This window comes from Aspergillus sclerotioniger, assembly GCF_003184525.1.
Source record: "Aspergillus sclerotioniger CBS 115572 chromosome Unknown BO94scaffold_9, whole genome shotgun sequence".
Classification (NCBI taxonomy): Eukaryota; Fungi; Ascomycota; class Eurotiomycetes; order Eurotiales; family Aspergillaceae; genus Aspergillus; species Aspergillus sclerotioniger.
This window is the reverse complement of record NW_020290999.1, coordinates 654,906-672,902: the sequence shown is the minus strand read 5'-3', so window position 1 is coordinate 672,902 and position 17,997 is coordinate 654,906. Positions and strand designations below refer to the sequence as shown.

General features: G+C 53.3%; 6 protein-coding genes across 6 annotated transcripts; 4 read left to right on the top strand and 2 right to left on the bottom strand.

Annotated features, from left to right (window-relative positions):
* Nucleotides 1–298: 298 nt before the first annotated feature.
* Nucleotides 299–2,346, top strand: BO94DRAFT_513689 (laccase; the record flags this gene model as incomplete). The annotated part of the gene is made up of 3 exons (XM_025609853.1): nt 299–548; nt 603–1,077; nt 1,131–2,346. The coding sequence occupies 3 exons, from the start codon at nt 299–301 to the stop codon at nt 2,233–2,235; spliced, it is 1,830 nt and encodes a 609-aa protein (XP_025469235.1). The 3' UTR covers nt 2,236–2,346.
* A 687-nt stretch (nt 2,347–3,033) lies between these two features.
* Nucleotides 3,034–5,322, bottom strand: BO94DRAFT_462372 (HET domain-containing protein; the record flags this gene model as incomplete). Its single annotated transcript, XM_025607971.1, has 1 exon — nt 3,034–5,322. One exon carries the CDS (start codon nt 5,320–5,322, stop codon nt 3,034–3,036), a length of 2,289 nt encoding a protein of 762 aa, XP_025469234.1.
* A 332-nt stretch (nt 5,323–5,654) lies between these two features.
* catA (catalase catA) lies at nt 5,655–8,186 on the bottom strand. The gene is made up of 3 exons (XM_025609083.1): nt 7,872–8,186; nt 7,498–7,810; nt 5,655–7,443 (listed from the first exon to the last, which is right to left on the bottom strand). Exons 1-3 carry the CDS (start codon nt 8,103–8,105, stop codon nt 5,744–5,746), a joined length of 2,247 nt encoding a protein of 748 aa, XP_025469233.1. The 5' UTR covers nt 8,106–8,186; the 3' UTR covers nt 5,655–5,743.
* A 970-nt stretch (nt 8,187–9,156) lies between these two features.
* Nucleotides 9,157–10,575, top strand: BO94DRAFT_462232 (iron-containing alcohol dehydrogenase; the record flags this gene model as incomplete). Its single annotated transcript, XM_025607963.1, has 3 exons — nt 9,157–10,035; nt 10,110–10,138; nt 10,278–10,575. 3 exons carry the CDS (start codon nt 9,157–9,159, stop codon nt 10,573–10,575), a joined length of 1,206 nt encoding a protein of 401 aa, XP_025469232.1.
* A 629-nt stretch (nt 10,576–11,204) lies between these two features.
* BO94DRAFT_555330 (uncharacterized protein) lies at nt 11,205–11,465 on the top strand (the record flags this gene model as incomplete). The annotated part of the gene is made up of 1 exon (XM_025613785.1): nt 11,205–11,465. One exon carries the CDS (start codon nt 11,205–11,207, stop codon nt 11,463–11,465), a length of 261 nt encoding a protein of 86 aa, XP_025469231.1.
* A 1,621-nt stretch (nt 11,466–13,086) lies between these two features.
* BO94DRAFT_395456 (phospholipid-translocating P-type ATPase) lies at nt 13,087–17,953 on the top strand. Its single transcript, XM_025607355.1, has 3 exons — nt 13,087–16,487; nt 16,570–16,799; nt 16,875–17,953. Exons 1-3 carry the CDS (start codon nt 13,185–13,187, stop codon nt 17,728–17,730), a joined length of 4,389 nt encoding a protein of 1,462 aa, XP_025469230.1. The 5' UTR covers nt 13,087–13,184; the 3' UTR covers nt 17,731–17,953.
* The last annotated feature ends 44 nt before the right edge of the window (nt 17,954–17,997 follow it).

Sequence of the window (17,997 nt, the reverse complement as noted above, 5' to 3'; positions counted from 1 at the left end):
CCTCCATCGCTATCGGCGGGCGCTAGTCTATCTCTCTACCGCATTCCTCTGCATTCCGTTCTGCAGGCCGGCATTGTTGAACGAGTTCGGTAAACATCCGCTCGGTTCGTCCGGAGAGCTGCCAAATCCACCATAACAATAACAATAACATTGACCACAACAATGGCAAGCATAAGTCAGATCCCCTGTATATAAGTCTCGGCTCGACCGGGTGAGATGGAAGGTTCGTATCCATCGACATCTCGACAACTTCGACAGCCACAGTGTTTTATTCCGCCAACCATCCGCCTCTTCCAGCATGAAGTGGTCCCACGCCAATGGGCTGGCCCTGCCAGTTCTCTCTACTCTCGTCCAATGGGCATCCTGCCGGGTCGTCGACTTCAGACTCGACCTGACGTGGGAAGATAGCAATGTCGCTGGCATCTCCCGCAAAGCCATCTTCACCAATGGTCAAGTTCCAGGCCCTGCTCTACGCGTGCTCCAGGGCGACCAAGTGAGAGTCATGGTCAACAACTCGATGCCATTCGCAACAACCATCCACTGGCATGGTACGTGAAGCTTACATCTTTCCTTAAATCTAGTCTGGCTGCTAACCAACTCAGGTATCGGCCAGTATGGCACTCCCTGGTCAGATGGTGTCCCTGGGCTCAACCAAGCAATGATTGAACCGGGCGAGGAGTTTGGCTACGAGTGGACAGCGGTTGATTACGGATCATATGCCTACCACGCCCACACGAGGGCTCAAATGGATGATGGTCTCTATGGAGCCATCTATGTGGAACCGAGCGCAGACGTGGAGAGACCCTTCAGTCTAATCAGCAGCCTCCCGGAGGACCAGGACGCGATGTTGCAGGCCGAAAAGAACACCCATCCAATCATGCTCTCCGATTGGCGGTCGTTCACTTCGGATGAGACTCTGCAGATTGAGGAAGACTCGGGGGTTCAGGCGTACTGTGCTAACTCCATTCTAATCAATGGCAAAGGCTCGGTCATCTGCCCCCCGCAGGATCATATCAACGACCTGACCCGCTCAGGAGAGCAGACTGCGCTAGGAAACCAGACCATGTCAGATATGGGGTAAGGCCGTCACTTGACCTTTGCTGCTGTGTTGATCACTGACCGTGTATCAGATGTATGCCACCTCTCCCGGCCCGCTTGGGCTTCTTTCCGTTCGACATCACCAAGATCCCGACAGGCTACTATCAGGGTTGCGTGCCCACCGAAGGGCAGCAGGAAGCGTTCTTCGTCGACCCGGCTTCCGGCTATGTCAGCTACGACGTGATCAGCATGACCGGCACGTCCAACCTCGTGTTCTCCATTGATGAGCATCCCCTGTATATCTATGCGGTTGATGGTCAATACATCGAGCCCCTGATGGTCGATGCCGTCAACGTGTACGCAGGAGCCAGGTTCTCTGTTCTCGTGAAGCTTGACCAACCGGTTGCCCAATACACTGTTCGTGCCGCCAACAAGTTTGCCAACCAGATCATCAACGGCACGGCAGTTATGTCCTACGATGGAGCGGATCCTACCAAGACGAACACATCTACCCCTTATATCAATGAGCTCGGTACGGCCAACAATCATGATCGTTCCATTGTCATTCTGGATGAGGCCAACATTGTCCCATTCGCTCCGAACCCGCCTGCTCAGGTTCCCGACCAAACCCACATCCTCAACGTCAACTTGTACAACGCCTCCTATCGCTGGGTCCTCGGCGAGGCCAGCTACCCGATGTCCAATGAAGACCTCTCCCCGGTGATTTTCAACTATAGCTCAATCCCTGCACAATATACCATCACCACCAACAATGACACCTGGGTGGATCTCATCTTCAACATGACTACGGTTGGGCAGCCGCAGCATCCGATCCACAAACACTCCAACAAGTTCTACGTCCTGGGCTGGGGCGATAGCGCATGGAACTACTCTTCTGTGGCCGAGGCAATGGAGTACATCCCGGACAGCTTCAACCTGAAGAACCCCCAATATCGCGACACCTTCCAGACGCCCCCGTCCACACCGAACAAGAGTTGGCTGGCACTCCGCTATCACGTGGTGAACCCCGGACCGTTCTTCATCCATTGCCACCTGTCGATGCATGAGATGGGCGGGTTAGCATTAGCCATCCTGGACGGAGTGGACGCCTGGCCCACCGTGCCAGACCGGTACCAACTGCCTGCTGTGGCGGATGACACCACGCATTCACTGATCGACCATCCCAGATTCAACTAGCATGATGTTAGCATTCGTCCACCATTGCATCAAGCCGGCTCGTACGCAGGCGTCAGCGGCTATCTCATTTTCCGCATCATATCCATATTCATTTCCGTTGCATTTCAGGACGTATCTCTTATTTGCATCTTCCTCATAAAAGATTGCTTGTATGGCGTTGGGCTTGAATTTCGGGGTTTCGGTTAAGTTACTTCAAGGCGTTATTTCATCCATCCCTGCATTTTAGTATCCTTTAATACCATGCTTTCATATATTCACTAAGAAAAGCCCTTGTAGCATCCATATTCTTCAAATAGACCAGAGAGTCATTAGCTATACCCACTAATCCCCTTACCCCCAACGAAGAGCAACTAATTGAGCAAACAACCAACCAAACCAAAACAAACAAATAAACAACCACATCCCCCCTGATGTGGTGTCATCCCGGTGTCAAACCCAAACCCAAACCCAATCTATCCCCTCGGGATTCGAAAGCATACCAGACCCCGCTGACACACATACCGATTCAGCCAGGGATAGGCAGGTAGGCTTGCGATGATCTTAACTACCCTATATAGATAAGTACGTACTAGATACTACCTACCTAAATAATAAATCCCCCAGAATGACAATAGAAATAGCCCTGCAGCCTGGCCCATATCCCCTACTTCGCATAGTTGACCATAAACACCTGAACTGAGCAAACACTAACAGTAACCCCCCAATCCGAATACATTTCTCGATGATGTTCTCAATAGTGCAAATACAATAATATCTTCCGCAAACCTCCAGAATGCTGATAACAACCAAAGCAAATACCTAAGATAATGTAATAAACCTAGACTCCAGATCCAGGGCCTCACCATCCATCAGTCCATCCACGTAGCATTCTCCAACGAGGACGTATTCCGGGCCCGGGTTAACCTCCTGTGCCGGTGATAGTAGATACCCAGATAACTGATGATACCAGTATGTGTATACAAGCGAGAGCTTTCCCGACCCCTCCTCAGTCCTTGGTCGGATCACATAAGGTACCGTAGCGCCATCGAAGATACAAATCAAATCTCCTGGTCGGGCACGATCAGGAACCCAGCCCAGTCGTCCCTCCGTGGTGGAGCAAAAGCGTTTGTGGATAATCCCGCCCCAGTATTGATGCATCAAGCGTCTCGTTTTCATTATTTCCGAGTTTTCTATGCTGATTGCTGGTGGACTAATGGGTGGATTTCCCTCATGGCGGGCAACTACCGTTCCCGGGCTTGGAGGGGCCCAGTGCTTGCCGTCGCGGACTAGATTCAGGAAGTGGAGGTATTCGTCGAATATCTTTCCAGAGTTGCGGGGTGTCTTTTCCTCGCCCAGGACTGTTCGGTTTCTGATCATGGTCCGCCAGAAGGAATCAAAGCGGGCGCGTGAGATAGGGCTCATGCCCTGCGTGGCGATCGCTTTGCAGTTCTCTATCCATATCACGTCTACTAACATATGTGTGGGTCCCTTGACCGGACCGTATCTGGAGACTGTCTGTTGGGCTTCTTGGAGACCTTGTAGTAAGCGTGTACTGAATGGGAATAGACGAGCGACGAGCTTCAGGAACAAGGGTACCTCGTACTTCTGGGCCGGGGAATGAACAGATCGAATGTAATACTCGAGCAAGTCTGCGCGGGTTACTGCCACCTCGGCAACGGCGTCAACCACTCGTCCTTTGATAGAGAGTAATCGAGGCTGATTCGGGTTCCAAACGATGGTCGGGTCTAAGGCTGACCCGGCTTTGTATGGCTCGGGAGCAGCTGAAAGAGTATGTTGAAACCCTACTCTTACTACTCGAGTCCAGTCCGCGACCCAGCTGGGGAAGTCTCCAATGAGAGGAGGGCCTTCATGTTGGTCTGGGAGACCTGCGTAGCTCAGGTAGGCCAGATTCTTCTTCTTGAGCAAACACCACCTTGCGAAGCGGGAATAGACTTCCTCGACTGAGGCGTCGTAGTCAGGGAGGAGCTCCCAGTCCGACAGGTCGTGATCAGTTGACACGCTGCGAAATGCGTAAATCCGATCTCTAGGGTTTGTTGCGCCTCTTGTAGTGGCATGGGCAGCGACCATATGGAGGAGTGGTTTTACTTGATAGCTCATCATGTTCTCGAATCCAGCAACGGTAAAATTCTGGATGGTTTCTATAGAAGCTCCCGTGTTGCTGTAATGCGCAGCGATTTCCGGGCCTTGGACCGCGCACACGACATAAGTCAACGGGCGAAAGAAGTCCCAAGCAGGGATACTTTGCCTTCCATGGACCATGATCGCTGCTGGGGCTTTTGCCATTTCTTGAAGTGTCCACACACGACGGGGCCAAGGGTGCTTTAACAAGGTGAATATCGAGGCCCAGTCATACTGACATAGTTGTTGTAGCTCCCCTTGGCTGAACCGTGGTGCATACTGGGGCCGGAGCCAGTCAAAAGAGCCATCTTTATAACCTCTAGCAATTCGCTTCAAGTACCTGTCAACTTCTCTCAGGGCTTCGAGTGCACCATCCGTCCGACTAGTCGGTACCCCCAGCCAAATCAAGACATGCTGACTGCTAGCATAGATACCCCCCATAATGTCAACCTGCTTTCCTTTCTCAATGTTATCGCCCTGGTTAATGCACAGCGCGTCGGCCCAGATAACCCGCTCACGATCTGATTCCCTCAGCGACCCAAGTGCATTGAAGAGCTCTTTTCCGATTCTCACTCGTTTCCCGTCGCAGTAGATGTAGCCTTGCTTGTTGGGATTCCCCCAAACATACGACAACGCCTCATACTTGGGGTTGTCCGAGAGCGATACATGTTTCAACCGGCACCGGATGGCGTCGTTGCCTTTCCCGGGCTCCAGTATCAACAGGCGAATCTCGTCCGCTGTCTGGATGGGTAGATATGATGGTTGGAATAGCGTGCCATCTAGTCTGCGATACAGCGACATGACCATGTTGTCCCTGTGCTGATAGGACAGGTAGGCGCCCCATCCCAGAACACCGAGTCCAATAACGCTAGAGGCAATGAAGACTTTTGAAAGCCGGTCGGGTATCTTGTTATCTGATGTAGTGGTTGACGAGGGTGATGACTTGGCTTTTTGTGACTCTCGGGCCATCGCGTATCGCCTGGAAGGGACGGCGACACGAGCCTTCCACCGCGACCGACGGATAATCTGTAACATGATAGATGTTTTGTTTGATTGTCTTGAAGCATTTCAGACTGAGATGGAATTGAGATGGCCCCTCATTTTGAAGGCGGATGGCAGGATGTTTGCCAGATGACCGACACGTAAGCAGCCAGTGGAGCCGGCTTCCCATTGCGATTTGTCGGTTGCAATGTCGATGTTGTTTGTTGCTCAACCTGTAGGCAAGTGGCGAGGTCCCTGCTGGTGGGTGTTCATTCACTGGGAAGCCGATCTCAGCTGGCAATTAGATACTTATACATGCTGGTGAATTCACCTGTCCAATTAATACATACTATTAATCTCATTATTACAATACAATTTGTGCGCTGCACCCGCCCATGGCATTAGCAATTTACCACGCAACTGTTGAGCTCAGCCCGTCCAGCTCGCGCTTATAGTTCCGATGCTGTGCGATCTGGTAGAAGAACATGCCGACAAAGTCCTTGGCGTCCTTGATGATCTGTACACTTTCCTGGAAGCTCTCTGGCTTCTGGATTCCACCGGCCGTGACGACTCCGTACCAATCCACAGGCTGCGGGTTGGATGCAGTTGCGACGTGTACATCCAGTACGCTACCCAATGCCTCTTTGATTAGCTCGGCTGCTTCGCCCGTGCCTGCCAGTGGCTTCAGGTGGCCAAAGGTTTCCGCGATCCAGTACCGCAATTGTCCGATTTGTCGGAGCGTCTTCACGTGCGGTCCTCCAGGGATGAACGTCGCATCAAACATGGTCGACCGCTGTCCGTCGTACTGGTGGTCTGCGATGACTCCCTTGGACGTCTCCTTTGATTCTCCATCCGCGTAGATGGGTGACCGCTTGGTGCCAATGACGAAGGGCAAGGCACCTGCCGCCTTCACGGCGGTCTGGATGCCCTTGAACGCCACCGGGTCATATCCATCGCCGATCACGATGGCAATGCGCCGACTGGCGATGGTAGGAGACTTAGGTGGGAACTCCGTCTGGGACAGATGGATGGTCTGCCGGCCGTGGTTGGCCATCAGGGCCTTCTCGGGAATTGGGGCTCCAACTGCTTCAGCCACCTTCTGAGCCAGTGCGAGGTCGATCTCTGCAAGGCGCCGGCCGGCCAGGCGCTCGTAGACGATGGGGTCATCGCAGTGGTCCAGCTCGAAACTGAAAGCCTTGATCATGTGCAGCTTCTCATGCTCCGACATGGAGTTGAAGAAGAGTTGGGCCTGAGAGTGGTGCTCGCGGAACTTGGGGCCCAGCGCGCGTTTCTTTCGGCCGGTGACTGGCTCTGGGTAGGACTCGAAGCCGCCGCCCTGTGGAGCAGGATCATCTGGCTTGGCTGCCTCGAACCGATTGGGCCAGTAGTTGACGGTGCCCTTGGTGATCCGGTGGCGCATGGCACCGTCGCGGTTGTGGTTCAGCACGGGGCAGACAGATCGGTTGATGGGAAGCTCCTCCCAGTTGACACCGAGACGGCTAATCTGGGTGTCAAAATAAGAAAAGTTCCGTCCCTGAAGGAGAGGGTCGTCGGAGAAGTCGAGCCCGGGCACGATGTGCGAGGTACAGAAGGCGACTTGCTCCGTCTGCGGGAAGAACTCATCGACGTTGCGGTTAAGCTCCAGCACACCGATGGTACGAGGTGGGACCAGATCCTCCGGCCAGATCTTGGTGGCGTCGAGGATGTCAAAGTCAAAGTCATCCTGCTTTTCCTCAGGGATGGTCTGGATTGACAGGTCCCATTTCGGAAAGGCGCCGTTGTCGATGGCCTCCATCAGATCTTTGCGGTGGAAGTCCGGGTCCTGACCCGCGAGCTTCAAGGCTTCGTCCCAGACGAATGAGTGCACACCGAGATGGGGAGTCCAAATAAACTTGACAAAGTGACGCTTGCCTTCCTTGTTAATGAGCGAAAAGGTGTTGACACCAAAGCCTTGCATCATACGGTAGGACCGGGGGATGGCGCGGTCCGACATAGCCCACATGAACATATGGGTGGCTTCGGGGTGGAGATAGCAAAAATCCCAGAAGTTGTTGTGGGCTGTCTGGGCTTGAGGGACTTCATTGTGAGGCTCAGGCTTAACCGCATGGACTGCATCATATTAGCGACGTCGCGGCATTAGGCTTTGCAGTAACTGAGACATACCAAAATCAGTAAACTTAATGGCATCCTGGATGAAGAAGACAGGGATGTTATTTCCAACCAGGTCCCAGATCCCCTCATCGGTGTAGAACTTGGTTGCGAATCCACGGACATCGCGCACCGTATCGGCACTTCCCTTGCTGCCCTGCACGGTGGAAAAACGAACAAAGACTGGGGTATTGCGCGACGTATCCGTCAAGACACCAGCATAGGTGACGTCTTCACAGCTCTCGAGCAGTTTAAAGTTGCCGAAAGCACCGGTGCCACGTGCGTGGACGACACGCTCGGGAATCCGCTCATGGTCGAATCGGTGGATCTGGCCCAAAGGTTATCAGCCATGTTCTATGTATGATAAAGGAGCTCCATCTTCTGCGCACCTTCTCTCGCGCGATTTGATCCTCCAGCAGGGATGGTCCGGTGCGACGGTCGTCAACCGACCGCAGCCATTGGTCGGTATTGCTGATAGGGACGCCATGATCGGTGGTCTGACGCTGGTTGGTGGTGACATCCACCATGTCGCGTTCCAGATCGACACTTTTCTTGTTCTTCGAGGCAGCACTTTTGACCGCCTCGTGGGCCTTTTCAAGCCCCTCTGCAACAACGGTGGCCATGATGGAAATTCGGGAATGCTATGCAAGGAAGTATCGGAGTCCGCGGAATTGGGGCAAATAGAGAACACAGAGCGACCGGGGATATGACGGATCCCATATATAACATATAACAAGGTGATGATATACATTAGAATTCATGGGTAATGGTGGGCATCTGGTTGGCTGGTGGTTGCACGTAACCATGACGTCGGAACTGAGACGTCACAGTGACCGAGAACCCAACCGATGGTGTAAACACTACTGTGGGATCATGGCGCCAAAGCGGGATCAACAAGCCCCTGGACACCACGTGAACCAATTGCTCAATTGCCAAATTGCTCCCGGTGAGCTCAATGGCAGGTGGAGGGGACGTTGTACATTGTAGATACTATAGGGCTGTTGGCGGAACCCGCTCAGCCCTAGGATCAAGGTTAGATGAGACCGTGACGCATTCCCCATTCCCCATCACGCATCTGCGGCTAGGGACTGCATGCACCAACGGACCCCGAATCTGGACCCTGCCCCTTGTACGGAGTAGATAGTGATGCTATGTAGGTATGGTCTTGCTCGGAATCCTTTCCTATAGTGGGTTTGAAGGCCTCCGGTATGTGGCGTCTGTAAATCCCCAAAGCTCCTCCTCCATTTCCGACCCCCAGGTTCGGATCCCAGTGGAAATGTCATCAGGTGCACATCCAGTGCACACCCCCCAGAACATAGTCTAGGCCTTCTCCAGACCCGGCCGGCCACGGCGGGTCGCAGGCAGCGAGATTAAACCAAACTTGATGTCGTCGCCGCTGTCTTTGCATTAGCCTCTCGTTGGCACAAGCTAAATGACTTAGCTCTCAACTAATCCCAGACGCTAGCGTTAGAATATGACTCGGGAGACGGGAACGTCGGCAACCGGCGTAGCGTCATGAGTAGGTCAATTGATAAAATATCACAATATAGGTGAATATAAATATGTGGCGTGGTTCCTTTGTTCTGTGAACCAGATAAGCCGCCGACCGACCGACCGATTGCACGGACCCTTTCCATTCAGCATCTACGCAGTACGCACAAGCTGGTCGAGATAATGCGGCGAACGATCCAGCAGCTCGACTTAGACGGTCGGCAAGGCCACGATGCCATCTTCGACGCTTCTTATCTCGAGGATATTTCCGCTGCCCTCGCCGAATGGGGAGCATCCCGCATCCTCCTAGTCGTGAGCACGACCCTCGACACGAAGACAACCCTGATCAAAGACTTGGAGGATCGTCTGTCGCATTGTTCGCTACAGAAGAAAACGGGTGTGGGTAGCCACTCCCCATACCGGGATATCATCGACATTGCACACACAGTCCAGAACCATGACATTGAAGTCGTTGTCTCCATCGGATCAGGATCATACTCCGACGCGTGCAAAATCGCCGTCATGCTCAGTGCCACTCTACCCGCTGGCTTTGGTGAAGACGACATGGAAGCTCTGGTCGATCAGGCCCACGGCCTTGCTGGCCCCGAGGGAATCAATGCACCCACCACTAAATTGATCTGCGTGCCAACCAGTCTCAGTGCGGGAGAGTGGAACATGTTTGCCAGTGCCACAAATTCCCAGGGCAAAAAGCAGCACTTCGTACACCGCGACGGATCACCAACATTGATCCTGATGGATCCCCGGGTCGCGAGTACCATGCCACCCCACCTGTGGCTGGCGTCTGGGGTACGTGCCGTGGATCATTTCGTGGAGACCCTCTGCAATCCCCAGTGCCATGAGGAAGCAGCGGCGCATGTCAAAAAAGGGCTACCAATCTTAGTCCAGGGCCTGAAGGATTATCACACGGGTCAGGAGAACCATAACGAAGAGGCGTTGCTGAAAGGAATCTCCGAGTGTCAGCGTGGGTCTAAAGATGCTCTCATGCCGTTCATTAAATGGAAGATCACCATGGGACCAAGCCATGCGATTGGCCATCAACTGGTAAGTTCAGGGGTTGACCATCATGATGTCTGCTGCGACGAGGGATTCTGCTGATCGCCGACTTTTACCAACAGGGAAGTGTCGCTGGCGTGCAGCATGGTAAGTAAGCCCCCTCATCCTCAAGCAACAAGATTGAGAGATTCGTTAACCACTCTACGTATAGGAGTGACGGTAATCTACCCCATGACAGTTCAGCATCGGCAATTGCTGTGGTCTTACCTAGACTAACTGATCATGTAGAGTTGCATCATCTTACCACCCACGCTGCGAGTCACCCAGCCTCGAACCAAAGCTGCCCAGGATGAGATCCTTAGCATTCTCAGCGAGGTGCTCGGGTTCCAGGAAACAGAAGCCGCTGACGCCATGTTACGATTCGTCCAACTGCTGGGCCTGCCATCCCGACTGTCCGAGGTCAACGTTACCAGTGACGAACAGTTGCACAAGATCGCCGACATGGCTTTGACTGACGTCTTGGCCAAGCAAACGAGCCTTCTCCCAGATAAGGATGCGGTTATGCGAATTCTTGAAATGGCGAGGTGAGGGATTAGTGTTCTGAGGCCTGAATTCGGCGACTTTTGCAAGCTCATGTCCTTTATTGTAGCGACAATTTTAACCAGAGAACCAAATCCTTCTCACAGTCTCTTGTTCTCATTCCGTTCTTGACTTCGTTCCTCACTCTTGTGGGTTTCCCCAGGTGTCCCTTTACGGGTATCGCTGTGCGGTTGGAACACTGGTCATTCATTTCTTGTATGACCTGTAGATAGACAGAGGATAACATGGAAACAGTCTAACTGTCTGAAAATGTCAGTGGACGCGCGTCAAGGGAGCTCAGGGAAGAGAAGGGTACACCAGTTCCAACTCTCCGCACTGACGTCATGGGTCTTTGAACCCCGACACCACTAGATATAACAAGGCTCCGTAGGGGTTTGCAAATTGATAGACACCAACCTTTCTGCTAGCCGTTTCTTCTTCAAACGCAACGGCTCTTCAGGTGAGTATCTATTAGTCAGACCAACCGAAGTGGAGGTCGATACTGACCCATCCAGTCCCACATAGCTAAGCGTCCGCTCTTCACCAGTCCTGTCTTCCTCCAAATATCTACTACAACTGTAGTATACCCGACCCGCAACTGTCAGGCCACCCGTTCAACACCGAGAAAACAATCGAAAATGCCTTCTTCCCAGGATTCAGGGGTGACTGGCGCCGCCAAGTTCGTCACCTCGACCCTCGGCAACACGGTCGGTGGGGTCTCTCGCACCGTCGGCGGGGTGACGGGGGCCGCCGGGCGAGGCGTCGGCGACACCATTACGGGGGCGACGGGGAGCGCAGGCAAGCCCGTCGGGGATGCGTTGGGTAGCGTGGGAACTGGAGTCGAGGACGGGGCCCGGAGGATTGCACGGGGAATCGAGGATGCTGGACAGTGGAAATGATCGCGGAGGTTGATTGTTGTTGACATTTGACAACGGTCGGTCGGCGGGCGGTGTGCCACGTGCTGCATTTTGCTCTTGATGTTTTGCTTTCTTATATAGTACGATGGTCGGCATACGGTTATTGATAATTCAATTTGGTTAGTACTGTTATCCATCGAAGCCTAGTAGTATGTACAGAGGTAGCATCCCTTTCACTCTGCATACCCCCGAAAGTTGTCGATTCCATTACGGAGTACCTAGCTGGATGACACTTCTGCAGAAGCAAAAGCAGCGATAGTACTGCCTTCAAAAGAGGTACACAGGAAGTCCAGTCCAAGATGATGGCAAACTTTCCATCCACATACCACAGTTAACCTTGATTACGGAGTGCAGAAGGCAGACAGGTCCCATATGCAGGTGTTGCATCCAAGGCCACAGCCCCGTGACATGCTATGCAGCATGCATAATCTGGCACATAGACGGATACTAGCATTACCAGGAAGTTAATAGAAAAATGAAGATGCCACTGTCTAGTATAGGCCAGAGCACCCCTTCTTCCCGCCTTTCCTCTCCTGCCGCGGATATATGTTACTGATCAGGCACGCTACCTGAGCGAGGCGCACCCCATGCTTGAGAAACGAGGCTATGCTATTCTGCTAGTACCCTTGGTTGACCAGGACCGTGAGATTACAATCTGAACTGCACTTTTACAGCCACCTTAATTCCGACCAGATAGCTTGTCTTCAGAGGATGGAATGTTGTGTTTGTTTGGAGGCGGAGCAGCCCAGTCACGTGCATTTATGTGCATAAGCGAGGTGTCTGTAAGGTGCTGTCGACATGCTTAATTATTGGCACATAGTGCTATGCCAAGTCCGCATGGTTCGTAAGAGGTAAGATGAAAGGGCCCACAGCCCGGTTGAGATTGATAAGCAAGTCGTGAGCAATGCTGAGCCATGGAATCAAAGTCAATCTTTTACTTCGGAGCTCCCACTCCGCCAGTGATAAGAATAGTAAGGAACAAAAGAAGGAAGGGTGACGACAGAGCTTAGCTAAGCTGAAGAACAGGAGGAGGAGAAAAAGACGGCAGAAAAGCGCCCTACTATGACGCCCTACTCAAAACCACTCAAAAGAGGAGAAAAAAGAAGGGCGGCTGAGTCAGGCATGGACCAGATGGAGGGCTGTGAGTGGTCCGAGGGATCCGCGGGCGGGTTGCCTTGAAGCGGAATCCGCGAATGGCAGCCGGCCGCTCCCGGCACAGGCGGACGGCGAAGCTCGCCTCTCATCCAGCCTTGCCAGCCATTCTGCATCTCTCATTCTCTTCCCCTCCGCATTCCGCCCTCCTGGCAACTCGCTGCTGTGGTCTGACTGCCCCTCTGACGTCCGCGTCCACTGGCCCGCCCTTGATCGTTTCGACCTGTCTAGCTAGCTACATTGTTTCCTTTCTGACTTCGCCCGAAATCTCCCTCTATTCCTCCGATCGTCGCGATCACGCCCATCACATACTCACCCTCCCCCCCGTTCGCCGGATTCGGATACCGACGTGATTGGAGCGGACGACGGCTGCCAGACATCGATTCTTCGAACCATATCGACCTCTTTTCCCAATACCAATCGATCGCGCGGCCGGCCTTCACCTGCCCCGAAGGCCTGCGAGGCCGCCTCGCGCAGGGTCCCTCCGTCCCAGCCGGTCCGATGGTTGCCATCTGTAGCTGAGGATAGTCGGGGAAAAACCCATTGCTTATGGATGCGATACAAAGAAAAGGGGAGGAGGGCATGAGTCGCGCCTCAGATGAGGTTCCTCCGATCCCAACTGACGATGCGAAGGCGACCAAGCGCGCGCGATGGGCGACGAAGCGGATGACCGCCGCCAGCGGTCTCCGGAAGAGGGTTTCCATCTTGGAACGTGGCCACCGGCGAGGCGCTCAAGACTCCACGGCGAATGCGACATCAGGGATGCCGGAGGGCGATACTACGGAGTCATCATCGCGAAAAGTCTACTTCAATCTTCCCATTCCCGACAGCGAGCGGGACGAGGAAGGCAATCTCAAAGCCGTTTACCCCCGCAATAAGATCCGCACCTCCATCTACACGCCGTTGACATTCGTGCCGAAGAACCTCTGGTTACAGTTCCACAACATTGCAAACCTTTACTTTTTGTTCGTCATCATCCTGCAGTGTTTCTCGATCTTTGGAGATGCCGACCCCGGCCTGAGTGCCGTCCCACTGATCATTATCGTCGCCGTCACTTCGATCAAGGATGCCATCGAGGATTGGAGGCGAACGGTCTCCGATAACGAGCTCAACAACTCTCCTGTCTACCGTCTTACCGAATGGCACAATGTCAATGTTACTGCCGACAATGTGTCTACCTGGCGAAAGTTCAAAAAGGCCTGTACGCGTGCCACCATCGCCACATACCGTGCCATGAAGAGGCTCGGACGGCGCAAGTCCGCCGACAAAGACGTGGCGGGAGATGTTGAGATGGCGGATTCCCGACCATCGGTGGAACCCTCTTCCCCGATCGAGATGACGACTGTGTCCGCGGACCTTGATGCCCGTGCTTCTGGGGATTGGCCGGATCCTGCCGGTGGTCATCTACAATCAGGTCAGCCCGGCGATCCCTCATGGGGGCGGGTAAAGGGCAACATCCTTAGTCCCACCAAGTCCGCTACGGGGCAGGCTCGTTTCAAACGCCAGCACTGGAAAGACGTCAATGTCGGGGACTTCGTGCGGCTGTATAATGGCGATCAGATCCCAGCCGACATGGTCATTCTCTCAACGTCTGATCCGGACGGCGCCTGCTATGTGGAAACCAAGAACCTGGACGGCGAGACAAATCTCAAGGTCCGCCATGCCCTCAATTGCGGTCGCGCAGTGAGAAACGCCCGGGACTGCGAGAGAGCGGAGTTTACCATCGAGAGCCCCCCCGCTCATGCAAATCTGTACGCGTTCAGTGGTGCCATCTACTGGAACCAACAGGATGATCCTCAGGCATCGCCCCGAGAACGAGTGGAGCCCATCACCATCAACAACATCCTCCTCCGTGGCTGTAGTCTTCAGAACACGGAATGGGCATTGGGGGTGGTGTTATTTACGGGCTCGGAATCCAAGATCATGTTGAACCAGGGCATCACCCCAACCAAGCGACCACAAATGGCGCGCAATATGAATTGGAACGTTCTTTACAATTTTGCTATCCTCTTCATCATGTGTTTAATCTCGGGTTTCATCAATGGCTTCGCCTGGGGACTCAAGGACGCCTCCCTGGCTTTCTTTGAATACGGTTCTTATGGCGGGTCGGCCGCCGTGGAAGGTGTGGTTGCCTTCTGGGTGGGTGTGGTCCTGTTCCAGAACTTGGTCCCCATCGCCCTGTACATCTCGTTGGAAATCGTCCGATGGATCCAAGCGCTCTTCATATTTTTCGACCAGTACATGTACTACGAGCGGTTGGAGATGTCTTGTGTTCCCAAGGCTTGGAACATCTCGGATGACATTGGGCAAATCGAGTACATCTTCTCGGACAAGACTGGTACACTGACGCAAAATGTCATGGAGTTTAAAAAATGCACAGTCAATGGGGTCGCTTATGGTGAGGCCTATACGGAAGCCCAGTTGGGGATGCAGAGACGGCAGGGCTTGGTGAATGTCGAGGAGGAAGCCGCCAAGGCTCGCCAACACATCAGCGACAGCCGGGTGGAAATGTTGCAGCAGCTGCGCCAGCTGCATGATAACCCGTACCTCATTGATGACAACCTGACCTTCGTCTCACCTCAGTATGCTGCCGATCTTGGTGGTGCATCAGGCGATGCTCAGAAGCAGGCCACGGAAAGTTTCATGGCAGCGCTGGCCTTATGCCATACGGTGGTTTCGGAACGTACTCCAGGCGACCCCCCGCAGATTGAGTTTAAAGCCCAGTCCCCCGATGAGGCTGCTTTGGTAGCTACTGCTCGTGACTGTGGCTTCACGGCCTTAGGTCGGTCCGGAGATAGCCTAACCGTCAATATCATGGGCGAAGAACGCAGTTACCGGATTTTGAACATCTTGGAGTTCAACTCGACGCGTAAGAGAATGAGTGTGGTCGTCCAAATGCCGGATGGAACGATTCGCCTGCTGTGTAAGGGTGCCGATACGGTCATCAACTCCCGCCTGGCCCCCGGTCAACAACGGGAGCTCAGGAATATCACCGCGCAACACCTTGAAACATTCGCCCAAGAAGGTCTCCGAGTGCTCTGCATCGCAGAACGTGTTCTTGATGAGGAATATTACCGCGAGTGGAGTCTCAAGCACGACGTGGCTGCCGCGGCCATCGTGGATCGCGAAGAGAAGCTGGAGGAGGTCGCTAGTGCTATTGAACAGGATCTGTTACTTTTAGGTGGCACTGCTATCGAAGATAGGTTACAGGATGGCGTTCCAGATACCATTTCCTTGTTGGCCGAGGCTGGTATAAAGCTTTGGGTCTTGACAGGTGATAAGGTGGAAACTGCCATCAATATCGGCTACTCCTGCAACCTTCTCAACAACGACATGGAGATTATGATCCTGAGTGCTCCGGACGCCGACATGGCCGCAAAAGAGCTGGACAGCAAGCTGGAAATATTCGGGATCACTGGCTCTGATGAGGAATTAACCGCTGCACGCAAGGACCACTCGCCGCCCCCTTCAACACATGCCCTTGTCCTCGACGGGGATTGTCTCCGATTGATGTTGGACGATGCCTTGAGGCAGAAGTTCCTTTTGCTTTGCCGGAAATGTAAATCAGTCCTCTGTTGCCGTGTCAGCCCGGCCCAAAAGGCGGCAGTTGTTGACATGGTAAGGACCGGCTTGAACGTGATGGCTTTGTCGATTGGAGACGGCGCCAACGATGTCGCCATGATTCAGAAGGCAGATGTCGGGGTGGGAATTGCTGGAGAAGAAGGTCGCCAGGCGGTCATGTCAGCAGATTACGCCATCGGTCAGTTCCGATTTCTGCAGCGTCTCATCCTCGTGCATGGGCGTTGGGCGTACCGGCGGCTCGGCGAGACCACCGCCAATTTCTTCTACAAGGTCAGTCTATCCTTCCGCTCGGTGAATGGTTGGGGGTGGGAGTAGAGGTACGAGGGGATTCTGATGCTGACCGTGGTCTTAGAACTTGGTTTGGACGTTCGCGCTGTTTTGGTATTCTATATACGACAATTTCGACGGCTCCTACCTTTTCGAATACACATACATTACCTTGGTGAACGTCGCCTTCACCTCCCTGCCTGTCATCTTTATGGGAATTTTTGATCAGGATGTCGACGATAGGGTGTCCCTGGCAGTACCCCAGCTCTACATGCGAGGCATTGAGCGCAAAGAGTGGACGCAGTTCAAATTCTGGTAAGTAACATCGCTTCTTGCTGTGCACTGAGTCGGTTTTGTGGGACTAGAACCAAGGCTAATGAACGCGACCAGGATCTACATGCTGGATGGCTTTTACCAATCGATCATATGTTTCTTCATGCCATATGAGCTGTATTCGGCGGCCAATTTCCAGACGGAAAACGGGCTCAGCATTGATGACCGGTACCGCATGGGTGTACTCGTTGCCACCTGTGCTGTGGTTGCCAGCAACACCTACGTGATGATGAACATGTATCGATGGGATTGGTTGACGACCTTGATCAATGCGATCAGTTCATTGCTGATCTTCTTCTGGACCGGTATTTACTCGTCCTTCGAGTCCTCTGCGACCTTCTATGGCGCTGCCAAGCAGGTCTACGGCGCCCTGTCGTTCTGGGTGGTTCTTTTTCTCACTGTAGTGATGTGTCTCATCCCACGATTCGTCATCAAGTGCATCCAGAAGGTCTACTTCCCGCTGGATGTGGACATTGTCCGAGAACAAGTGATCATGGGCCAGTTTGACCACCTGAAGAAATACGAAGCCTATGTGCCCCCCGATGCCGCAAAGCTGGCACCTTCGTCCGAGAGCGAAGCATCGACCACTCCTTCGGCCCGCAGCGATACCCCGCAACCTAATTTCACGCGCGATTATCCTGTGAATCACGGAATTGATCGCACGGCAGATTCCACTCCCGTTGCACCTCTGGTCGATTCACAGGGCGCTCCAACCTATCTGGGTAGCAATGTCACCAGCGCCAACAACAGTGTTGCCTTTGGGCTCCAGCGACGCTCGTCATCGGAGAGCATAGGTCGGGAACAATCCGCCTTTTCGAGTCAACTCCTAACAGTCGAGTCAACCAGCATGGAACCCCAAATGCCTCACAGTCCACTAAAAAGCCGGAGTGACCCCTCGACATACCCTGTATAGATACAGTTGTTTTACCTGCTTTCTAGCGGCCTTTTTCTCTCGATTTGTTAATATCTACACCTTCTATATCCGTTGCGATTTGATCAAAAGCTCTTCAGCAACCGTGCTTTTTTCCCACCTATTACGCCCTGATCATGCATGCTTTTCGCCCCTTTATCTTTCTTTGTGATTACCCTTTTCATCCCCCCCGGAGTTTGACGGGTGTCATTCGAAGTCATTTTTTCTACTTTGGTATTCCCAACTTCAAGGTGCAAATGCTCCTTTATA